Here is a 24828-nt window from a genome sequence, read left to right as displayed (position 1 = left end):
TGGGTGTTATTTTGATCCTTCGGCATTAAATAAGTGGTCCCCTTAGTAAGGAATGATGGTATTTCCTGCGGATTAGAAATAACATAATTAATTAAAATTGACAATCGCTCATGACACCCCAAAACTTCTTTAGCCAGAAGTTCTGGACTCCGTCCGGGCCAGGAGATTTCCAGTTGTGAAGCTCTTTGATAGTATTCGAGACTTCTTCAGTGGTGAAAGGTTCGTAAGGGATATTATTGTAATGTTGACAGTTGTTCGTCGTGTCTTCAATCCATCCAGCATTGTTGTTATGAGTAGCTGGCGTTGAAAGTTGATTTCCCCAAAACTCGTGAATTTCTTCTTGACTTGGGTATACTTTATTTTCATTTTCTACAGTGGAGTTAAGTTTCCTATAAAACGCTTTCTCTGAATGCTCAAAGAGTATGTTGTCGCATTTTCGATTGTTACTGACTTTGTATTTCCTTAGACGGCCTGAATAAACGGAGAGTTTTTGTTTTAAAGTGTCCAGGCAATGTTCAGCTGTGTTGTTTTCTGGATCATACTGTGAGTGTCTCGGAGTATTTCGCATTATTTCTTCAGCTCTTCTAATTAATTTTCTACTCGTTGTTCCTCGAATATATTCCGTTATTCGACCAATATCCCTTCGCAACGATTCAACTTTTCTTTGCAGCCGTTTTTCCCAAGGTGCAATTCTGTCACCTGTCCTTCCGCTGTTAGTACTCCGTCGTGTTCTGATCTTAACGCCCATTACATTAGCAATAGATGTTGCTGCACAGTAGATCATCATATGCAAATACTCCAATGTTTGAGCTTCTACGACATAATTGGGTAGGACTTCAGTGTTCATAATTTGTAACAGCGCACCTAGTTTCTTATAAGAGTTTATTCTTGGTAGCGGTGGTCTGCTAAGTGGGTTTGTTCCACTAAACTCTTGTACGGCTCGTGCCATTTCGTTTATCAGACTATCGTGCAACTCGTTGTTGTTCTCATGTGTATTCTCAGGTCGAGTTTCTTGTATGGCAGGCTCGGGAATCTGCTCATGTGTTTCGTTAGGGACTTGATCCACAACTAGCTCTTGGTTATTAATTTCCCTTTCGACTTCGCTTTGGATGGCATCGCGTCTAGTCTCAGGGATAAGATTATTTCTGATGATTACCCGGTATTGATCTGCTACTCGTTGTTCAGATACTTGAATATTTGGGTACTCCGTGCAAAATTCGGCATACAGTTGTTGTCAGTAGCCGATTGCTTCTTGACCGAGGTTTGTCACCTTATAGTAAAAGCGCAAGATGTTTTCGTTCATGGACACAGTCCATTTCATACGCTGTCTCGGTCGTCCCGCTTGAGTGAGCGCCGGCTGATGTTCCAGCGCAGCACCTTCAGCGAGTGGAGCTCTTGTTGTTGTTTGGCTCATTTCTGGTGGTTGTTGTTGTTGGGCTGTAGCTGTTTGTGTGACAGGGGCCCGCCTCCTCAACACCCTGCCACCGACGTCCCGCATGCTGTCACGTCCAGCGCCGGCTCCAGACGTGCCCTGGCGATCCCCAGGCAGCGATCCTAAACATAAATCATTATTCACCATATTAATGGGTTTGCATTTTATACCTACTGCCAGGTGTCAGTTTTTGCTCCACGGCAGGTATCCCTGCTGCCCTCCGGGTATTGGCGCTACGAACACCCAGAAAGCATCCCCCATTCGCAGGGGGCCGCGCCTGATAGAAGAACTGACAAAAAACTCCCACAGGAGTTTTGAGTATATTTGAGTATACATATAAATATTATTATTATTTCATATTACAGGGCTATATATTGTTATTTCATTTTGTAGAAAAATTACAACCTTTATTTTGGTACCTATAAGGTTGTATGTACTTAGCAGCATGTTTCGTTTTGTAGATATTAAAAAATCCATATCTTTTATAACCATATACAATTTTTTTATAAAAGAAACAGTATTACCATTTTTTTTATCATGAGGATATTAAAATTTTGATGTATTTTAGATAAAATTATATCTGTATATGTTTTAAGTATATATTATGTGTGCATAAAATAATCTATTCCTACCGCGTACAATGAGGAGCTGGCACCGGCTATAAACACTTATGTAGTCAGGACCCCAAAAATAAAATGGGTTGTCCGGAGATGCAAGTTGAAATAGACAGATCAATGCTGATTTTCGACCACCTTCACATGAGCACATGAGTCATTGAATTGTCATTGATAGACGAATCGTATAGTAGTGAGGAGGGTGGACAGAATAGATTACCCGCGAAAAATCATTCCAGCAAGTGCACAAAATTAAACCAAATTTTATTCATTACCTGTGATATGTAAGTATTGATTTATTATTTTTAAATACAAAGAAGTGTATGTCATTTGCAAATTTTTTGAAAATTTGCAGTGTTACGTAACGGGCATTTGATTATATTCCCATTCCCAACCAACTTTGTTTGATTAAGTAATGCATTGCGATGTACTATGGTAATAAAGAGACTAAATCTTATTGATTATTGTCTAAATTCTTTTTAATAAACGTTATAATAATAACGTTTTTACATATGTAAAAACTGTTACAATAATAACGTTAAAATAACCATAAAAATATGACATAACTTGTATCAGGTGTGCTGGAACGATTAACAGATACGCATCGTAGTTAATGCTATCTTATCCTAAAAACATAATTGCATTTATTTAATACATCAATTTAATTCCATAATTTTATCTTTACATATTCCCCTGATCTGGTAATCTCCCAAGTTCAAATTCCAACGTCTAAATACGTCACCGAGGATTTTCCACCTTCTGACATAGTTGCCGCACCTTCAGAAGTAAATAATAATATCGGTTAATGTATTTGTTTTGCGAATTGAATTGCAGTGTGGCCAATAAAAAATATAATTATGTCCATTAAATTACTGGGATTATCGCACATATTATGATTTTTATAGGTATCTGAAAATTTCATTTTAAATACCACGTTGCAAAGTGCAACGTGGATGTGGATGCATACCAGTTGCAAAGATATTAATTCCTGAAGTTTATACATATTTATAAGTAACTAGCGAATATTATCTTGATATTACACTTGATATTGTACTTGGTCTTTTTCTTCATCAACTGTTTTCCGTCCACTCCTGAATGTAGGTCTCACAATTGCTTCAATCTTTCTCAGTCCCGGATTAAGAATTTTTGAAAATGTCCGTTCGCCTGTTGCGAAATAACCCAAAACGACTGTGAAGCAGGAATACATTTTTTCCCTGCACGTCTTAAAGCTGGGCTATAAGATATTTGAACTCCTCTAGTTCATCTTCAAGTTCAGATTCAATATCATCAGGATAGTTTTCATGTAGTTTTGAAGCACACTCCTTTATTTGAGTATCACTCAATTTTGTAAAAACACACAAAAGACCAACTACTGAGTTCACTGACTCATACAGTTTCAACCGACGACTTAGCTCAGTAATTAGCTTATCGAACATTGGTAGAAACGTTTCAACCTTTAACTTTTGTCCACCCTGTAGAAAAACTTCATTGGAAATTAGCATAATCGAAATGTAGTTTTCTTGCTCGCTTTCGTTTACTCGCAGGTCTTCTGCCCGTAGTAAGTAAAATTATCTCTTTGGATTTTCAAAAACTCCAAAAATGAATTTAGAAGCTGAACTGCAGTTTGAATTTCAATCTCTTTTCTCTGTATTGATTTACTGACAGCGTAGATGCGTTCTAAAATTGTTGCCCATCCAAAACGCATTCATTATGAGTGTTTCTTATTTTGACATTTCTTTCAACAAACACTTAGTCTCATGAACTGTTTCAGCTTTCTGATTAGTGTCTTCAGCAAGAGTATGAAGAGCAGATTTGAAAGCGTTGTAATCTTTAAGACAAAGGTCTTGTTGTATGTGCCCTTGCAGTCCATCTTGTGCTGCTTGTTCTTTTAAGGACTAGATCGTGGCGAATGAGATCGCTTAGTGGAGTTTCATATCAGCATTTGATCATAACTTCCCAACGGTGAGTAGGGGCTGAAAAAAAGTTGTACACGGACAGAACAAACTCAAAATACGATATTCTTTTTGAGGGAGAATACGTCAGCCAATCTCTTTTAATTTTTGTTCCACTGATTTGTTTTCGAAAAACCGTAGATTGTGTAAAAATCTTGAAATGCATTCAAAATTTATTTTTAATACTGAAACACTTTTATTCTGTTACATTCTGAAGACCTTTCCCAATCCAAAATTTCCTTATTTCTTCAGTTATTGTATTCCGTAATCCTATGTTGTTTTCCAAATTTAGGACCCAATTTATCTTTAACTTCAATTTCTAACTAAGTTTCGGTTTCTGGTTCTTTAACTTCTTGAACTGGAATAGAACTGTAGTTATATACATGTTTTTTCATCTTCTTCAGTTACGGAAGCTATGTTTCCCTCATTTATTTCTATTTCATGTGCATTTTCATCGGTTTCGGCTTCACTCGCTATGGATTTCTGTGTGCAACTGAGTTTAAATAAGTTTTGCATCTATTTTAGATCTTGCTTAAGGATCTTTTTTTTTTCTTCTGCTTTTTCCTGTGTTTTCTACTACACTCTCGAATCTTTTTTTCTTATTTCCATCTTAGTTGTCGTTCCTTCTACCAAATGGCATTTATTAGCGATTTATGCTCACAACATAGACTTTCTATGTGAACAAAAGTATGCATTGTAATGTAGTTTTATACGTCCATCACTTTTATTGTAATGTGCGATATTTGAATTTTCAAACATAATATGATTTATAGTTTTTATTTAATTCTAATTATTATTTTTTCGTTTTGGGCCCTACGAGGCCCCCTTTGGGACCGAGTCCCCTAGGCAACTGCCTACTTTGCCTAATGGTTAATCCGGCACTGATCTTTCTCTATCTTGTGCCAACCTAATCCACTGTTTGCCTGCGCTGCGACTGCTCTTACGTCATCTACCCATAGTGTTGCCAGGTCCGATTTGTTTTTAATCGGTACATAAGCAAAAACAAATCGGGATTTAGGGTTGTAGATCGGGACCAATAAACAACAATAGCCCAGTAAATGACCGTTTTGGAGTGTAATTTTCAGTCAACTCCTAATTGCATGAAAATCTGGTTTTAGGTTCTACTTACTGTCTACTTCAAAGTTGAACTTGTACCGTTGGTTGCTTTTACTTGGGGGTGGCAGTTACAGTTACTCCTTTTCGGGGGTAAAAAACGCGCGTTTAAAGTAAGTCCCAAAATGGATCAACTGACTAACTCTAAAAAACTTTTTTCTATATAATTTTTAATCTAAGTCAATACTTTTCGAGTAATTTTATCGAAAAAAATATCTTAGCAAAAATGTAGCTTTTAAAAAAGCAAAAAAAAAATGTATGTTTAGAAAGTCTATAAAACCAGTAAAAGCAAAGTTGTAGCTCATCAAAAATACGTTATTATTCGACAAATTCCAAATCGAATTTTTCAACTTAAAATAAACAAAAACTTAAGCAATTTTCGAGCAAAACCTATTAAATTTTTTTAAAGTGTTTAAAAAATCTTTAATTTTGTTTTATATAAAAGCCTCTAGCATTAAAACTAAGAGACTTACGCTCAAAATAAAGTTGGCCCCTTTTTTTGGTAAAAAAAATCGTGAAAATCTCCCCCTATTTAGCACCGCAAATAAAGTTAATCGTTACCGCTTTACCATTTACTTTATACGTGTATTGTTTATACGATCTGTAAGGTTTACCGGTTGGGAGTGCTTAGTTTTGAAAAAAATTGGTTTTATATTAAAAAAAATTCCTAAAATATTGGAAAATCAAAGTATTAGGGATACTAAAAATCTCAAGGAGTAAAAAGTAGGTAGGTTTTGCTTTTATAAATATGATAGATTCATTTTGTTTTTCTGTAAGACAAAAATTGGTTAAAATATGGCTGTCCATATTTTGCATACACTCCTAATTGTCTCGTTCGGGCCCTTTCAATCATATAAAAAATACATAAGTAAAGTAAATTGTTTGTAAAGCGGTAACGATTAATTTCATTTGGGGTGCTAAGCAGGGGGAGATTTTCACGCTTTTTTACCAAAAAAAAAGGAGTCAACTTGATTTTGAGCATAACTCGCTTATTTTTAAGCTAGAAACTGTTTTAAAACATAAAGCTTTATTAAAAAGTTTGTATTGGTTTTTCCCGAAAAGTGCTTTATTTCTTGGTTATTTCACGTTGAAACATTTGATTTGGAATTTGACGAATAAGAACGTATTATTCATGAGCTACAACTTTGCTTTTGCTGGGTCTATAGACTTTACGCGTTCACAATTTTTTCATTTTTTTATACCGGCTGTCCACTTATATTTTCCCCCATTTTAACTGCCTATAACTTCTAAACGGCTCAAGATAGAAATATGCGGTTTTCGCTGAAATGTTTTATTTTAGCAAAAGTTTGGTCTGAATGGATTAAATTTTTTATATCGCTTTCAAATACGAAAAAAAATTGCGGATTTTTGAAAAAAAACGTGGTTGCCTTTTTTTAATGGAACACCCAGTATATTTTTTTGTAAATTGAAAGAAAGATCATTCACCTATCCAGTGATATAAAGTTTTTCAAAATAGGTTGTCAAATCACTGAGTAATTAATTTTTAAAATGAGAGGTGCAACGTGGATGTCACATACCTAAATAACATGACTAAACAAATTGATATTATGTTATGTGATTTCCACATTGCATCTCTCATTTTAAAAATTAATTGCTCAGTCATTTGATAACCGATTTTAAAAATTTTTATATCGCTGGATAGGTAAATGACCATTTTTTCAAGTTACAAACAAGTATACTGGGTGTTTTAATAAAAAAAGTCAACAACGTTTTTTTTTCAAAAATTTGCCATTTTTTATTTAAAAGCGTTATAAAAAATGGTCATTTACCTAAAAACTTGAAAAAAACGTTCATTTACCTATCCAGCGATATAAAAATTTTTAAAATCGGTTGTCAAATGACTGAGCAATTAATTTTTAAAATGAGAGATGCAATGTGGAAATCACATAAATTGATATTATGTTATGTGATATCCATGCTGCACCTCTCATTTTAAAAATTAATTACTCAATGATTTGACAACCGATTTTGAAAAACTTTATATCGCTGGATAGGTGAAGGACCTTTCTTTCAATTTACAAAAAAATATACTGGGTGTTCCATTAAAAAAAAAATCAACAAAGTTTTTTTCAAAAATCCGCCATTTTTGTTTTCGTATTTGAAAACTATATAAAAAGTTCAATCCATTCAGACAAAACTTTTACTAAAATAAAACATTTCAGCGAAAACCGCATATTTCTATCTTGAGCCGTTTAGAAGTTATAGGCAGTTAAAATGGGGGAAAATATAAGTGGACACCCGGTATTATGCTACATTTTTGCTAAGAATATTTTTTTCGATCAAATACTTACTTTTTGAGTGAAAAATCGCCTGAAAACGTGATTTTTTTGTCGAAAAATAAATATTTTCAATCGCAAATAACTCGAAAAGTATTAACTAATAGGTCTGGATCCCGCGTATGAAAAAAAAGTTGATTAATAGCAAGCTGAAAATTTGTTAATAGCTTAAGGGTGTCTAGTCGGACAAACTTTGATATATGGGAACACTGGAACAGGGGAAGTTTTAATTGTGGAACAGGTTAAAAATTTGGAACGGTCAGACCACGATAACGGCACATGTATTTTGTCCGACAGAAAAGACTTAAACTCTCCGAACAGAGATTAAACTCTCATGCAAAAATCAGACTGCTATTTATCACCAAATGGGCGTTTTAATGAGTGGAACATGTAGAATATGTCAAATGACAGGAATTATGACAGGTCATAAATAGCAGTCTGATTTTTTCATGAGAGTTTAATTTCTGTTCGGAGAGTTTAAGTCTGTTCTGTCGGACAAAATAAATGTGCCGTTTTCGTGGTCTGACCGTTCCAAATTTTTAACCTGTTCCACAATTAAAACTACCCCTGTTACAGTGCTCCCATATATCAAAGTTTATTCGACTAGACACCCTTAAGCTATTAACAAATTTTCAGCTTGCTATTAATCAACTTTTTTTTCATACGCGGGATCCAGACCTATAAGTTAAAATTCTATAGAACTAAAATTGCTTAGAATTGGTCAATTTATCCATATCCGGACTTATTTTAAACGCGCGGTTTTTCACCTCCAACTAGGGGTGACTCACCCCCCGAGTAAAAGCAACCAACGGCACAAGCCGTCCAAATTTTCATGCAATTCGGAGTTGATCCTGAAAATTACACGGTATCGCCGTATTTCCCGTTCATTTACTGGACTACAAGGTGCTTTTATAATCTGTATTTAATCCTACATAAAAAACCGTTCCAAATTTAATCCTACATAATAATAATAATAATCATACGAAATAACAAAAAAAATTGTAGATTAAGTAAATTATTTCTTTTTTATTAAAATTATATTTTTCATTCGATTTTGCCGCTTTTAAGAGTGGCTTGTTTTCGTGGGTGAAAATCGGGACATTTAGTGTCCCGATCAGGTACAAATCGGTACGCGTCCCTAGACCCCTTAAAATCGGGACGTCCCGCGCAAATCGGGACACCTGGTAACGCTATCTACCCATCTCTTTTGAGGTTTTCCCATGTTTCTTCCTTGTTGTCCTCCTTGGTCTCCATTGTAAGATTCTCCATGTCCACCGGTTATCATCATATCTGACTAAGTAACGTTCATTTTAAAATTTTTCCCACAATATCCCTGATCTTCGTTCTACGTCTTATCTCGGTATTTCTGATCTTGTCTCTCAGTGATATTCCAAGCACCATTCGTTCCATTGCCCTTTGCGTTGTTTCTAGTTTTTTAGGGGAGTTTCTGGTAAGGGCTACAAAAGTATGCAAGGCGTAGGTACAAACTGGTAGTACGCATGTGTTATACATCTTTTTCTTAGCCCTTAACTACGGACGTGGATGTTTCAAGAACGTAGACACTGACATGCGGTATGTCATACCGTTCCCTATTCTAGATTTTTTATCAATATGAATTTGTCGTATATCACTGTATTTGGTTTTTACATCAAGTACGGAATGATTCTTCATACTGCTTCAAATATATAATGGCAGCAAATATATATAAGTATAATAAAATATTGCTTCAAATAAAATAAACTTTATTTTTTCAAGAAAATTATGAACGCATGTATGATATTAAAAAAATAGTGGAGGTTCTTACAAAATCCTTTAAAACTGAATTAAAAAAAAAACTAGCATTGGTAACTAAAAAATAGTAAAATAATGTTGAAAGCACTTGAAAGTAGAACAACTGGATGAATTTGCTGCCATACTAATAGTGAAAGAATACTGAATGGACTGCTTTTAACTATAGAAACGCAAGCACTGACATGTTGTACGTGGTACCGCAAGACCACTTTACACCAACGTAGGTCAAAGACTAAACCATACTAAAACTGCAGAAGTTGGGTGCAGGTACAATTACATACCACTTGAAGGTACACAGATGGTTTTCTAGGAATATTTTATAAAACAAGCTTTACAACAAAATATATTTTCGGCGGGGTATGTCATACCGCATGTCAGAGGTTGAGGGTTAAGTTTAGAGCAGCGGTTCTCAACCTTTTTGAGTGATGTACCACCTACAGTTATTTTTATTATTTTTGGTACCACCTATATCTTTAAATCAATACTTACTAAGTACTACTATTTTAATTTTTTCTGTGTTTTGTGTACCACCGCCAATAATGATTGTGCCACCAGTGGTACATGTAGCACAGATTGAGAACCTCTGGTTTAGAGGAATGGAGGTGTTTTTCAAGATACATGCTAGTTTACCGAAAGCAGCCCATGCCAGTTATGTTCTTCTTTTAATTTCAACGTCTTGATTTGGTTGTCCTAGTTGATGACATGGCCCAGGTATACATAATTTTTAACATTTTCTATGCTGCGTATTGATATGTTTGTCTGGTCCTGGCTCATTATTTTTGTTTTACTGTAGTTCATTTTTAAGCCTACCGCCCTGGAAACATCATTTAATTGTTGTAAGATTTCATTTAGTTCTTAGATATTATCTGGTATCTGTCAATTTTTATACTCTTGTTCCATTCTAATTTCTTAAAAATGTCTTCTAGCGCAAAGGTGATTAGTTTGGGAGAACTGGTGTCTCCTTGCCTCCCTCCCTGTTGTAGTTTTATGGTACATATTCGTTTTTGTGTTTTCGTCCAGCTTTATTTGCATTGTGGCATTTTAATATTCAGGTCGTTGGTACCGTACATTGTTTGTATTAAATTTTGTTAATTAATGAAAATAAATAAGAATTTTTCAGCCTCATTTGTAATACCTGATTGCTTTATTCATCGAATTCTATATTTCACTTTTTTATAGTTGGATAGAACGAAAGGGTCAAAATTTATCTATTATTGTTGAGATCAAATGTCTTTTTGCCTACCATTTAGTGAACATTATATTTTCAAATTTTTTTGATATATGTACATATTTCAAAAGTTTATTGATATTCTATTGGTTATAACATCAAGTCAGTTGGTCAGTTCTATAAATTATTAGAGACGTTACTAAAATTTAATTGAAGGGAATACATATAAGGAAATCACCCGAAGTATTTTGATAAAATATCGGTCTAAAATGAATCTAAAAAGACAAATATAACCACATACAGAGTGAGTTTTATGTATGGAAACCCTCAATTATCTCGGAAACTCCTTTCACGATTTTTATAGATTTTGGTGGGTAATGGGTAAGGGTTTTCTAAAGCGGTCGATATTATAGTGGTAATTACATTGTTGTCAAATCTTCCTTTTTTCTGGAAATCTAACGAACTTGCTTATTTCAGAGGGAATATGTTATTATATACCTCTATATTCAAAATATATACCCTCTATATTTTGAAGTCCTTAAGAAATGCTGATTATTTTTCATGTTATAATCCCTATACCTAAATGCCATAATTTCGGAGTTATTGCTACATTTATTAAAAAAAGATTTTAACCAAATTATGTATAAAAATCAATTTGGGAACAAAAAGGTCTTGTTTAAATTTTCTCTAAAGTTAATCGTTTTCGAGTTATAAATAATTTAAAACTGAAAAAAAAAATTGAAAATTGACGATTTTCAAGGTTCAAACCACAAGTAAAAAATATAATTTTTGAAATTACGAACTACCTAAATTCAAGCTCAAACCTTCTATAAGATCCGCCATTAGAATTTTTGGCACGTTTTATTCTAAACATTGTTTTTTAATTGTTAATGAAGCGCATATGAGAGGAAGGGCGATCGAGCTGCATTAGCAACTAAAGAACAATGTTTTAAAATGAAACAAGCTCAAATTACTTATCGATAACTGATAAAATAAGGCTTGAACTTAAATTTAGGTATTTCGTAGTTTCAAAAATAATATTTTTTATTTGTGCTTTTGAACTTGCTTAAATTGTTATATTACACAATATATATAATAACTCGGAAACGATTAACTTTGGAGAAAAATTACACAATACTTTTTTTGTTCCTAATGATCCAAAGAATCTAAAATAATTTCTAACCAGGCCGAAAAAATTGATTTTTATAATTTTTTTTAATAAATGTAGTAATAACTACGAAACTACGGCATTTATTTATAGGGAATATAACATGAAAAATAATCAGTATATCTTAAGAACTTTAAAACTCAAAAAATATACAGTGTGTTCCATTTGAACTAAGAAAGTTCATTAGATCTCCAGAGCAAAGGAAAATCTGAAAATAATGTAATTACCACTATAATCTATAAAAATCGTGCAAGCCGTTTCCGGAATAATTGAGGGTTTCCATACATAAAACTCACTCTGTATAAGTATACTGTAATACTAAGTTTGAAGGTCTGGCCAAAATGGGTGCTTGCACCTAAACCAAAACCAAAATTTTTAATGTGTTTTTTTGTGCTTAGGCTGTCTTTTTGATGACTTTTTTTGAAAACTTCAGTTTTTTAAACTTTGAAGAAAAAAATTTGTACCACTTTTTGAACGATGGGATCCTTCTTTTGTAGTGGTACTTTTTAAATTGTTATTCGTTCAGCTAGGAATTTAATACCTTACACACTTAAAGTAGTATACTTTTCTTTTCAATTCATTTATGTGTTATAAGTGTGTAGAAAACACATCAGTCTTTTACAATTAATATTAATTCGGTACTACAATGTTAACTGTTAGATCAGTACTGTTAGCTTCTAGCCTCTTTGACGTTATTGAATTGCTTCGGTTATTTATCCTTCGAAGTGTGTAGTGCCGTTGTGCCATTCGGTTGACTATTGTCCAGTTATCTCTTCCTTGTGCATGTTTTTTTTGTTATGAGACTGAGTAACCAATATGTTCTTTATTTGGTCTGACATTGAATGGCGACGAATCCTAGATCAGACCAGGATCCACAAAGTATTGTGATGATGATGAATCACAATAGAGATATTTCCTTTTGGCAGCTATATTGCCTTCACCTAGCATTCTGTCCTACCCTTCTCTTCTTCTTATAATGAGTCATAAAGTATCGTAGTATACTTTGATTGTTAATTGTAACATTTCTATTTTTATTCTAATAATATTCATCATAAATGGTGCTATATAGCTCTATAGTGGAGCCTTCTTTTTAAGTCTATTTCGCCAGTCAGCCCTATTCATTGCCAACCGTTGTCAGTTTGCTGCACTTATTTTTGTAACATCTTCATTTACACCATACACCATCCTTCCATCTAAGTTTTGGCCTACCTCTACGACTACTTTCCACGGGCTGTGATACAAAGATTTGTCTAGAAGGGTTGTTCTGCCGTGATCTTGCAACATGCTCTGTCCATCTTAGTCTTCCTATTTTTATGAGAGATATCACGTCTACGACCAGATACGTTTGGTGGTATATCAAATAGTTGTACCTCCTTCTGCAAATACCGTTTTCAAATATGGGAAGAGGTTTTCATATGTCTTGGAGATGGTCCGTGTTTCCGATCCATATAAGCCATATCAGCCCTGGCAGTATAAGTATTTTGTATGTTGTTATTTTTGTTTTCTACTTTCTTGTTTCTACTTTTCATGTGTCTAGGCAGCCCAAAATAACACTTGCTTGCTAGAATTATTCTTCATTTGATTTCTTCCGCTAAATGGTTATATGATCATCAGGGAACCCATGTATCTGTAACCTATGTTTCTCGTCCTGTTGTTATTTCTTCATTTGTAGGCCCATATTTTTTGAAACATTCCTAAGTTAATTACCATATTTATGTGGGATTACACAATTGATTGTAATAAAAATTAGGTACATACCTATATTTACACTATATTTGTTTTGACGTTTTGATTTCCAGTCCGGAAATCGAAACGTGAAAGCAAATCGCTCGTCCGGCAGAAAAGTCACACAACTCAAATTTTATAATTCTGCTATAATTCCAGTTATCTTGTTAAATTGACTCCAAAAATCCTACACTTTTACCAGGAAAACTGTCACAGATGTCTACTTTCAACTTCGTAAGATGGCGGAAGTGTCATTATTCATTTGGCGGTAAAATGAATATTTTTATTCCGGAACAGTGACACTTTTGAACTTATGCTCTGATGTTCGACGTGAACGTATTATCAAAAACCGTTGTACACTGGGGTGCAAAATTAACCGGACACCTTAAAGATGGGTCGTTTTTGATGTCTCGAATTTCCTAAACCTGTTGTCCGATTTAAGTGATCTTTAATATGTTATAGCCTTATTCTTTAACAATATCGCTGTAATAGCACTGTTGCTAAAGAGTTAAATTTTCATCGTATACCGGGTGTACCAATCAAACTGTGTTTTTTTCTCAAAGTTCGTATTACCCTGTGGAATATTCTAGCATTTATAAAATACTGAAATTAAAACCCAAGTATAGCCTCATGTTTTCTCAACATATTGGTTTTTGATTCATTCGCTTAGGGACCGTTTAAGTATTACGTAACGCAGGTTGGGGGAAGGGCAAAAATCTTCAAAAATTGCGTTACGTAATAGTTAAACGCCCATTACAGTGCGTTACGTAGGGGGAGGGGGTCTAAAATCTTCAAAAATTGCGTTACCTACGTAATACTTGAACGCTCCCTTACATTAGACCATAAAAAAGTTAGGTACTTTAACAACTAGCCATGATTTTCATCAATACAGGGTGTTTTTAAATAAGTTTGGCAAACTTTAAGGGGTAATTCTGCATGAAAAATAATGACAGTTTGCTTTATAAACGGTATGTCCGCAATTGCTTCCTTTCTGAGATAGGGGGTGTTAAAATTTTTCTTACAAATTGACGATTTATTTATTGTTTTATTACCGGTTGAGATATGCAAATGAAATTTGGTGGGTTTTAAGACGTAATTATTGCACATTCCTTGACATACAATTAAGAATTTAATATTCACCGTTGGCGCGCATACGGGTAATATAACGGCTCATATTACCCGAATGCGCGCCAATGGTGAATATTAAATTGTAACTTGTATGTCAAAAAATGTACAATAACTACGTCTTAAAACCCACCAAATTTCATTTGCATATCTCAACCGGTTTTAAAGCAATAAATAAATCGTTAATTTGTAAGAAAAATTTCAACACCCTATATCTCAGAAACGAAGCATTTGCGGACGTAGGTTTATAAAGCAAACTGTCATTATTTTTTCGTCTAGAATTACCCCTTGAAGTTTGCCATACTTATTTAAAAACACCCTGTATTGATGAAAACATGGGTAATCGTTAAAGTACCTAACTTTTTTATGGTCCAACATAAGCGAATGAATCAAACAACACAATGTTGAAAAAACATGAGGCTATGGTTGGGTTTTAATTTGAGTATTTTATACATGCTAGAATATTCCACAGGGTGATCGGAAATATGAGAAAAAAACACAGTTTCATTGGTACACCCGGTATAGAATAAAAATTTAACTCTTTAGCAACAATGCTATTACAGCGATATTGTTAAAGAATAAGGCTATAAGATATTAAAAAATCACTTAAATCGGATAACAGGTTTAGGGAATTCGAGACATAAAAAATGACCCATTTTGAAGGTGTCTGGTTAATTTTGGACGCCAGTGTATTTCGATAAGTGTCCTAGGTATTTTTCAAGTGTTTAAAAGAGCAGTGGCGACGCGTGACTATTTCTAAAGTGTTACCAAAACCAGATGCAAAAAATCTTATTTAAAAAAATGAAGATATGGCTAAATGTATGTATGGCTTTAATAATATCATTTTGTATATCACTTGAAACTCTCGAAAAAACAGTTGATGTTTCTAGATCTTGGCAAAATTTTTGATCTTTTTTGACAATTAATGTTAACAATTCCCTGTAATTGCCTCGATTATCAGAGTCGTCGCCCTCAAAATGACCACGAAACGCTAATTCTTGTTTGGCCAAAAAACATACGGTATCTATTATAAGTGTGCTAAGGATATACCTATCTATTTTTTTAACAAACTCATTATGTTTAGCAATATTTGCTTTAATTTAAAAGCTTGGTTAAGAGAACTTTCGATTCTTGTTTTGCCAAACTGAATCAAATTGGCTATACATCTTACATGTAGGTAACGGATAAATTTCATGTCTCCTTTTTAAAACTCTAAAACTATTTAAATCGTGAACTCCACCGCTGGTCCACCTATTTTTCCTGTAGAAACAAGAAGACATGGCAAACAATACAGGATACAAACAATACATAACCAAGGATTTTCACTGTACCAACTAAATTTAAAATATCGAACTATTTTTTTTGATTCCTTTTTTAAATTGTTTAAAATAGGTCTTCCATTTTCAATAATCTCATTTTTTTCTTCAAAATTATACAAGGAGAATTACTTTTCAAATAGTTGATCGCTTACGCAGCGACACTCATCCATGGTTAATTGCACGCACACTGTAATAGGTACTGTAACCAAATCAAAAACTGGTAACAGGCCTATTGATATACACAGCGCACCCACGCCGTCGCTCCTTCAAAATTTTCAGCCATTAGCCGGTCCCGACTGACAGCGAGGATCACCACATGTAACCACAATCGAAAATGGTAACAACGTATAATAAAGTGCAACTGAGTCACATAAACTCGTTAATATTTTCGTGTGTCTACGAGTAATTGGCTATTTACTGAATTAAATACTATTAACACATAATATATTTCTATTGGTAAAAATGTAAATGGAATTATTTCACAGTAGTCATAAAATATTTATTTGCAAGATTTTTAACTGTTACCAATGGTAACAGTGGTTACATGGACGCTTCGCCAGTGTAAAAAAGTGACCGATATTGTAAAAGAAAAGTGACATAACTCAAAATTTCCATGTTCTTCGTTTTCAATTTATAAATTTTACAGTCACTTTGTAATTTTTATTACAAGAAATAATGGTAGCTTAATCCCATATTATACATAATACATGCCATAAGAAAAGAGTTTCAGATCCTCTTTCTATATTCCTCTTTCTCTACATAGTAAAGTATGTATACCATTTCGAATTCATTTTTTTTTTAACTGGTTACAATCTGTGATTGTTATTTATGTGGGTTATATGGTCACATGAGTAGCAAATGATCTCAATGTGTACGGGATGTTTAGTATTTTTTAAATTTCTGGCAACATTGCTCGTGATTCACATTCACACGTCTACGTCAGCGTCTACGTACGTAGTAATCACGCTTCCACTTCCACTTCTGTATTTCAGTTCAGTTGCAAAGTTTCAAGGTCATTGTTTAAATGAAATTACGACAACCACGTGCCATTTCTTTTTACATCCTGATCTCATCGAGTTGAGGTTAGATTTTGACCTTCTCGTCAGTTTTCAAAAACTATTCCAAAATAACGTTTTTTTTTTATTTTTAGATAAACTACTTTAAATAACTAAAATGGGTGTACCAGCCGGAGATGTAGAAAAAGGCAAAAAAATCTTTAAGCAAAGGTGCGAACAATGCCATACTGTAGAATCGGGCGGTAAACATAAAGTAGGCCCTAACTTACATGGATTGTTTGGAAGGAAGACAGGACAAGCACCCGGATTCGCCTACACAGATGCCAACAAAGCCAAAGGTAAGCTCAAATATATTTTAACATTGCATCATAACCATTTTGGGTATTACCTTGTATAACTTTCAAAACTCGCAAATAGCCCTGGGGTTTCCCGAAATATTTAACTAATCAAGGGTACATTAACAACTAATCAAATAAAATCCAATAAATACAAAGTAAATCAGTTCAAAGAAGGTAATTAGGGAATTATTTAAAATATGGCAGTCACATGCACTAAAATAAATAGGTATTACCCCTGATCACCAATTACATGATCACCATTACAATTACCATGAAGCTATTTTCTTATCTGCCATGCTGCCAGTTAACCAGAATCAGTAGGCACTAAAAAACTGCTTATTAACCCTTAAGTACTAACACCCCGTCTCTCAGACTGCATGGCTTGTTGAAAGTGGGATATTTCCCTTTCTAGAAAATTTTGAAGGTCACCTGTTTATGACTTTTCAAGTTGGGTTGTTCTTTAGTAGTATTGAATTCGGCAATTGTTATTCCAAAGATATTTAGGCTCAAAGTGTGATTTCCGTCTAATAGACGGAGTGTTAGTGTTTGTGCCCAGTTCGTCATTAGACATAATGTGCCCCAGTTCGTCAAAAAACATCAAATAAGGGAATAAAGACCCTGAGGAGACTCTTTTGAAATGGTTTGATGAGGTAGAAGATGACATAAGCAAAGTGGAATCAATTTGTGATGAAAATGTTGCCACTGACTACCTACTACACTGTACTGTCAGTTTTTTTTTGTTTTAACATTTTTTAAAAACCTTTTTATTTTCATTTTTTGTACTCTTTGTTTAACTCGATTATAATTTTTTATTAACATTCTTTAATTTGTTTAATTTTTATCACACCTTTTTTCAGGAGTAAAAAGGTACACAAACAATCCTTCCATTCTTGTTATAATGTTTTTTATTTTAATAAATACAGAAAAACTAGATTAATTACTGTGTTTTTTAGATAATCAATACTTTCAGTAAGTCATCGAGATATTTTTATGCATTAAAATATTAAACAAAAACAAAAATTACCACTAAAATGTTAAACCCGTTTGTCAGGCGGTTAGTTAGTGTTTACGTCATTGATTTAAGATGTTAGTACTTAAGGGTTAAAAATATGGAATATCTGTTTAAATATACTGAGGCTGTTAACACATTTGCTGTCACCTGGTGCCTAAAGGCATTTTGCTTGCGTGAGTCAGGTGCCACAGACACCTTTTGGCGTTCATAATCTGTGGAATTAACGCGTTCACTGCTAGAGTGTTTTATATGGTTTTTTTATGTTCAGGCAAGGTGGTATATTCCAGATGGGAAAAAATATTCATTCTTTGGACCAAGTTGCCCAGAAATAGATTTCCACGGATAATGAAGTCCTATGAAAAAATTTACGTCACCCATATTAAGAAATTTGTGGAAATTTGTCTCTGGCATGAAAATGAAAAAAAATTCTTGGTCATATTGACTGAGCTGGCTTGTTTGAAAGCTACTTTCTCTACTAATAGAGTTCTTTTCATAGTGGCACCAAAAGAAAGTGACTGAATATAGTGTTAGTAAATGTGTTAAAACTTAACATTATCACATGACATCAACTCAATAACATGCTTGATTTTATTTCAAATTATAGATACTCTTGCCTCAGCCTTTAAAGCAAAATACATTTGCTTGAATATTGTTCATGATAGTAATCATGATTCATGATCGCCATAATTGTTTTAATATTTATTGCTATATAGGCTTTCCTAATTATACAGTAAACACCACACTACTAGACACCCAGGTACTTTGAGGTAATACAGTCCTGGACCCTTCACTTGTTGAACTGTTTAACTTTTATGTCTAGTGACGTCTAGAACGTCAGAAAATGTATAGAAACCAATAAAAACAGAAAATTGACAGCTTATTATAGAAAAGCTGTATTTGAAGTTTCTAGTTGTCATTGTAATAAAGTTATAAAGTACATATTGTAATATTGTTGGTGTTTGAATAAAGTTTTTTTTTAAAGCAGAATAACAATAGTAATAATGACTGTATTTTTTGTATGGAAAAACAATTATTTTGAATAGTTTCATGACAGTTATATGACATGACAGACATGAAAGTCACAGGTGAGAACGTGCCGGGGTAGCCCACCTATGTGTCAACTAGCGTGGCACTTACTGTATTTCTCCATATGCTTAATTCTTTGAGCTATTACCAATGTTCATCCAATTTACATACATGTTAAGCTGGTGGCCTTTGGTGGCCTTTTTCTACTCCTTCCAGAAAACTGAATAAAAAACACCACACATCTTTTGGAAAATATAATGTCACTCAAATGAAATAAAATTTACATGAATAGATGGGTCTCGAAATTTCAATCATTTCATATCATTGCGCCAACTCTGCATTTTAATTAATAGTGGCGTAAATTGTAATTATCAAAACCACACTTTTGAAGTCCATAAAACTGCCATTCATAAATACTATTAGTGTAGTCGCTATTGAAAACAGCTTAAACCAGCATAAGTAATCAGATTAGAGTAACTATGTGTATACTTTTGTACCAAATTGGCCGAATTTCAACTACTTTATCATGTATAAGCCTCTGCCTTAAAGATTTATGGAGTGGTGATTCCAAAAATCTTTTTTCTCTCTTTGACTCATTTAAATTTCCATTTGATTTTAGATTTATTGAATGAAAATGATTGAATTTCGAGACCAATCTATGCATGAAAAATTTCATTTCATGTGAGTGACATTATATTTTCCATAAGATGTGTGCGGTGTCTTTATATAATTAACAATTATATAGGTGTTAAACATGCTCTTAACAATATTAACATAGGTTCTCGCTGGAACTGTTTTCTCGTGGCATGTCTTAAGTTAAATATTACATTTATATGGGGTTAAGCTACATTATAATGCTAACAAATCAGTAGGATCACTCCACGGAAATCATTTGTTCTCTATGTTCCATATTGGTGATGGCACATCAAACATTTTATTCCTTCATGCATCTACGTTTGTGTGATTGGTCGTTATCGTCATCTGATTTTCATGAATTTTTTGAGGATATGTTTGAAGAAGTTCTCATGTCTTTAGTTGAACTAACTAAGAATCTCTATCGTTTATTTTACTACTTTATTTTCTTATTATTAATATTAAAGTGATGTGAATGTGATTCACAGCAATTATGTGATTGTGGTTAAGCTGTAATTAATTGTAATAAAAATTACATATTATATTTGTTTTTCATGGTTCAACTTCTACCCCAGAAATGATTTTCAAAAAAGGAAGAATTTTAAATTAAAATAAGGAGGTTATTATACCTGTTACAAATTATATTCATATACTAAAATGAAATATAAAGCGCCAATTAATATACAACAACAGACATATTAACCTCTCTATTTTAATTAAAATTTTTTTTTTGTAAATGCTTTCCAGTGTCAAAACGTCAAAGACAAGTATAAAATAATTTTTATCACAATAAATTGTGACTTAATCCCATAGAAGTATAATATTTAGTATTCTCTCCTATGTTGACATCAAAATATTTATATTCATTTAAAATTTTATCTTTTGTCATTGCACTCATCTGTCTTCACTGTTTCTGTCCTTGTAGCAATTTTCATTCAGTAATTGAATCTGCTAACAGCACATGCTCAGCATAAATTAAGTGTAGAATTAGCAATTTGCTTGTTTTTTTTGCTATCTACCTGTAATGAGAATAGTTGTGAAATATACACCAAAGCATAATGCAGACCTACTTTCACAAGAAATTTATTACTTTCTCCCATATCGTTCACCCTACTAGTCACACCATCATAAATATATCACAGGGATAGTTGTCCTAGCAAACTAAGAGAGTCATTAATATTCAAGCTCAGCGGGGTATTCCATAAAACTGGCAGATTCTTTGTTGATAGAATTACACAACTTGAAGAATAGCATCCCAATGATATGAGCTGAATATTAATGACTCTCTTATATTAGTTCTGCTGAACGGGGTGCCATTGTCCGAGTTGCCGTGTTCCCAGACCCACTGAAAAATCAGTAGAGCTACTGATCTAGATCCTCGTCTACTGATTGCATCCTTAAAACTACTGAAACACTTAATATCATACTGAAAATACTAAAAATTACTAAAATACTGAAAATTATCCTATTTTAATAAAGGGATTCGGTAAATTTACCGAAAAATCGTCGCTGTGGCATCACCGCCACCGGCGCCACCGACTGAATCCACCGAATTTTACCGATTTTTTGAGGCATCTGGTTGCCTCCCCACTGATTCTACTGAATTCTGCTGATTTTTCGAGGTGACATCTAGTTGCCTATGTATAAACTAAATTACTCCACCGACCGAATCTACCGAATTCTACCGATTTGCCGAGGCAACTGATTCTACTGAAATCTACTGATTTTTCGACGTGAAACGTACTGAATCACAAAAATTATCTGGGAACACTCGGGAGTTGTGAAATTATATAAACAAAGGTTTAATTTTATAAAACAGGTAGATCCATTGTTTATGGAATATCTCAACTCTGACAATAGCGTCCCGCTCAGCTGAATATTAATGACTCTCTTAGATAGTTTGCCAGACTTTATATTTATTGACAATGTTTTTTTATTTTAGGTATCACATGGGGCGAAGACACCTTATTTGAATACCTTGAAAACCCCAAGAAATACATCCCTGGCACAAAAATGGTGTTTGCTGGTTTGAAGAAGCCCAACGAACGAGGGGATCTTATTGCCTACCTTAAATCGGCAACTAAGTAAATTATTCTGGAGCACCATCATAACTTTGTTTTTGGATGAATTAGAAGATGCTCCTTAATCTTTCCTATATTTTTTGTTTGAAGACATGTCGTTTTACAATATACAGTTTTGAACATTACAAATGGTATAGGAAAGATAATTTCTTACTACCAGCTAGTTTTCAGTTACTTCTGGAATAATATTGGCAGTTTTTATCTGCCAACTTTAATTATATACTGCAAGATATTAAATACAATTATGTACATAGCAAATTGTAAGAATCTTCTGTTTGTTATGTTAGATATTGTCTTTTCTATCTATCACTATAATTCATACAAAGACAATTAACTCGTGTGTATTAGTAGTATTTTCATCTATTACATATGTTATTGTATCATGACAGATGAAGTACTGTGTACAAAATAGGCAATTTTTAAATTATTTTAATCATATTTAAATTATTTCATACCATTGTATTAAGTATACCAAAAACTGTACAGTACGACTGAAACATTCAGTATCTTGTTATTTTTTTGTCCTTGTTCATTAAACTATTTATGAATCTATTGGTGTTTTATTGGTAGCAAATTATCTATATATGTTACTTGTGTACCCCATGATAATATTACCAAATTCATATACTGCAACTCGAAGACAAAATAGGTCAATTTTGAAAAATCTTATAGTCTTTTTAGTTCTCATTATTTATGTACCTAATGTGGAAATTTATATATTTGTTTTTTCATACTATGGTTTGTTTTTAAACAGGAATGAGTAAACTAAAAAGACAGATTCACCAAGTGACTAAAAAGTTACCAAATACATCTTTTTTGGTTGATTGATCATGACGGCCTTCGACGGCAGGCAATAAATATTATATTATACTCATACGTCGCTAAAGAGTTCTAAAAACAACTTTTTTTTTTATATAAAAACAGACTAAAAATCTAAAAATTAAGAAAATACAAAAAATGGCTGGTATAATCTAATTAACCTATGAAATGAAAATAGTGTTACAATTTCATAAATGTCGTTAGTGTCAAAATTTCATAACTGGATTCAATTTGCCTGCGGTTAGACCAATTACAAACAAGCATTGCGGCGCGGTAAATTTGAATGACTCCTGGTTTAAAAACAAACCATAGTTTACTTGCAGAAAGAACATGATTTAAATTAACTAGTGAGGTTGATCTAGATTCTAGATCACAGGTACACCACAAAATTTACAATATTTAAAAATAGTATTAAATTGAAATTTGATTTTTTTCTGAATTATTATTTTATGAAATGTTAGCATGTTATATCGGCAAATAGGTATTACTGACAACCAAGGTATCTTTCTTTATCTCAATCTTAGACTAATACCATAATCTTTCTCTTTTTAATTAATTTACTATGTTTATCACTACTTCCTCTAATAAATAATACAAATATTTCTCTATATTTGCTGCCTTCTATTTTTTTTACTGAAAACTTCTAATCCTATATTATTACATATTATAAACCCACTCCTATCTTTATCAACAAAAGCGTCAGATACTAACGTCAATGATTGTACAAATAATTATCTTATCTAATTTCATAATAAAAGACAAATATAATTCATTTCCATAAATTATATAATTTTTTTTAGTTAAACTTTGTAAAAGTTTAACAGACGGAGACAAATATGTAAAAATCTATAATCGATTATTTTTTATTTCTTCTTTTTTTTTTAATTTACGAGAAATCCCATTTTACAATCTTAACATCTAAAAATTAATATGATAAACATAAATCAGAATCACAAACCCAACAATGAACAGATAAAAATACGTTGTGAAACCGAAAACTTTTTTTAACAACAAATATTACAATCTTATATAAAAAATAGTTGCTCGAGGAAAAGATTCATCTATAGTAGTGAAAGGATTAGATGGTAGAATTAGAAAAGTCACAGAAACTGTTCTATTCTAGTCTTTTTGATTTGCCTATCCGTGACGAATGTTGGCGATCATCATGACAATCTTTATTTTATCTGCACCAACGCGGAAAAGCTGAACAGATGTTGTGTTGCACCAGGTTCTGAGGTTCTTTAGCCATAGGATGTTCTTCTTCCTGGACCTCGCTTTCCAAATACTTTTCCTTGCAAGATGGCTTGTAGGAGGGCATATCTGGATTAATTTCGCATAATGTGTCCAAAGTATTTCGAGATTTGATTGTGGTTAGTACCTCTCGGTTTTTCCCCATTCTTCTAAGGACCTCCTCATTTGTGACCACGTCAGTCCACGGGATTTTAAGAATTCTCCGATATAGCCACATCTCAAACGCTTCCAATTTTCGGCACATATCTTCGTTCAAGGTCCATGATTCAACACCATAAAAAAGGACAGAGAAGACGTAGCATCGCAGCATTCTTAATTTTATATCAAGAGAAAGGTTGTGGCTCTTGAAAACGCCCCCCATAGGGTTTAAGGTGGATCTAGCCAGGGCCGCACAGTGGTCCTTTCTGACGATCTATGGTTGCAAAAGTATTACACCACAATTAGTCGGAGATATAGAAGCGGGTTTTGTGCGTGATAAGTAATATGGAAAAACTATACGGGAATATGTTGAATTAGTTGTGTACAGTCCGTCCGCTATAACTTTTCCCATGCGGTACGATTCATTTTCAATCAAATAAAGTCAAAACAGAAAGTGAAACGTACGCCGATGTGTGTAGTATAGAGTATACAGTATACGAAATGTATATACACATCGATGTTCGTTTCAATTTATGTTTTGACTTAATTTGATTGAAAATGAATCGTACCGCATGGGAAAAGTTATAGCGGACGGACTATACATGAATTTCCCCAACGACCGGAAACCAGAGTGGGGGACGAGGGTAGTTATAAGGGGTCAAAGTCGCGGTTTTTATTATTTTTTTTGTGACGCTCATGATCGAGAAATTTCACCAAAATATGGTAATAAGTAGGTCATGACGTAAGTAAGGGGTGGGGCAGGGGTGAATATAAAAATTATAAGGGATTTTTTTGAGGTTCGTGATCGAG

At 33.3% G+C, this 24828-nt stretch overlaps 1 protein-coding gene across 2 annotated transcripts; it reads left to right on the top strand.

The window, feature by feature from the left end:
- The first annotated feature begins 2155 nt into the window (after window positions 1-2155).
- On the top strand, window positions 2156-22360 carry LOC114339103 (cytochrome c). Of its 2 annotated transcripts, none has more exons than XM_028289737.2 (3): window positions 2156-2330; window positions 16855-17058; window positions 21672-22360. In XM_028289737.2, exons 2-3 carry the CDS (start codon window positions 16878-16880, stop codon window positions 21815-21817), a joined length of 327 nt encoding a protein of 108 aa, XP_028145538.1. In that variant the 5' UTR covers window positions 2156-2330; window positions 16855-16877; the 3' UTR covers window positions 21818-22360. The 2 variants fall into 2 exon arrangements, with proteins under 2 accessions (XP_028145538.1, XP_028145539.1); XM_028289738.2 differs by lacking the exon at window positions 2156-2330 and adding an exon at window positions 16641-16786.
- The last annotated feature ends 2468 nt before the right edge of the window (window positions 22361-24828 follow it).

This window comes from Diabrotica virgifera, chromosome 1 (genome assembly GCF_917563875.1).
Source record: "Diabrotica virgifera virgifera chromosome 1, PGI_DIABVI_V3a".
Taxonomy (NCBI): Eukaryota; Metazoa; Arthropoda; class Insecta; order Coleoptera; family Chrysomelidae; genus Diabrotica; species Diabrotica virgifera.
The sequence above is the reverse complement of the archived record's forward strand: the minus strand, read 5'-3'. Positions and strand labels throughout refer to the sequence as shown.

Bases quoted from the DNA above. Each gene is read 5' to 3' on its own strand.
- LOC114339103 (XM_028289737.2), top strand. From the start codon at position 16,878: ATGGGTGTACCAGCCGGAGATGTAGAAAAAGGCAAAAAAATCTTTAAG. The intron at 17,059-21,671 runs GTAAGCTCAAAT...TTTTTATTTTAG, and splicing joins AGATGCCAACAAAGCCAAAG to GTATCACATGGGGCGAAGAC.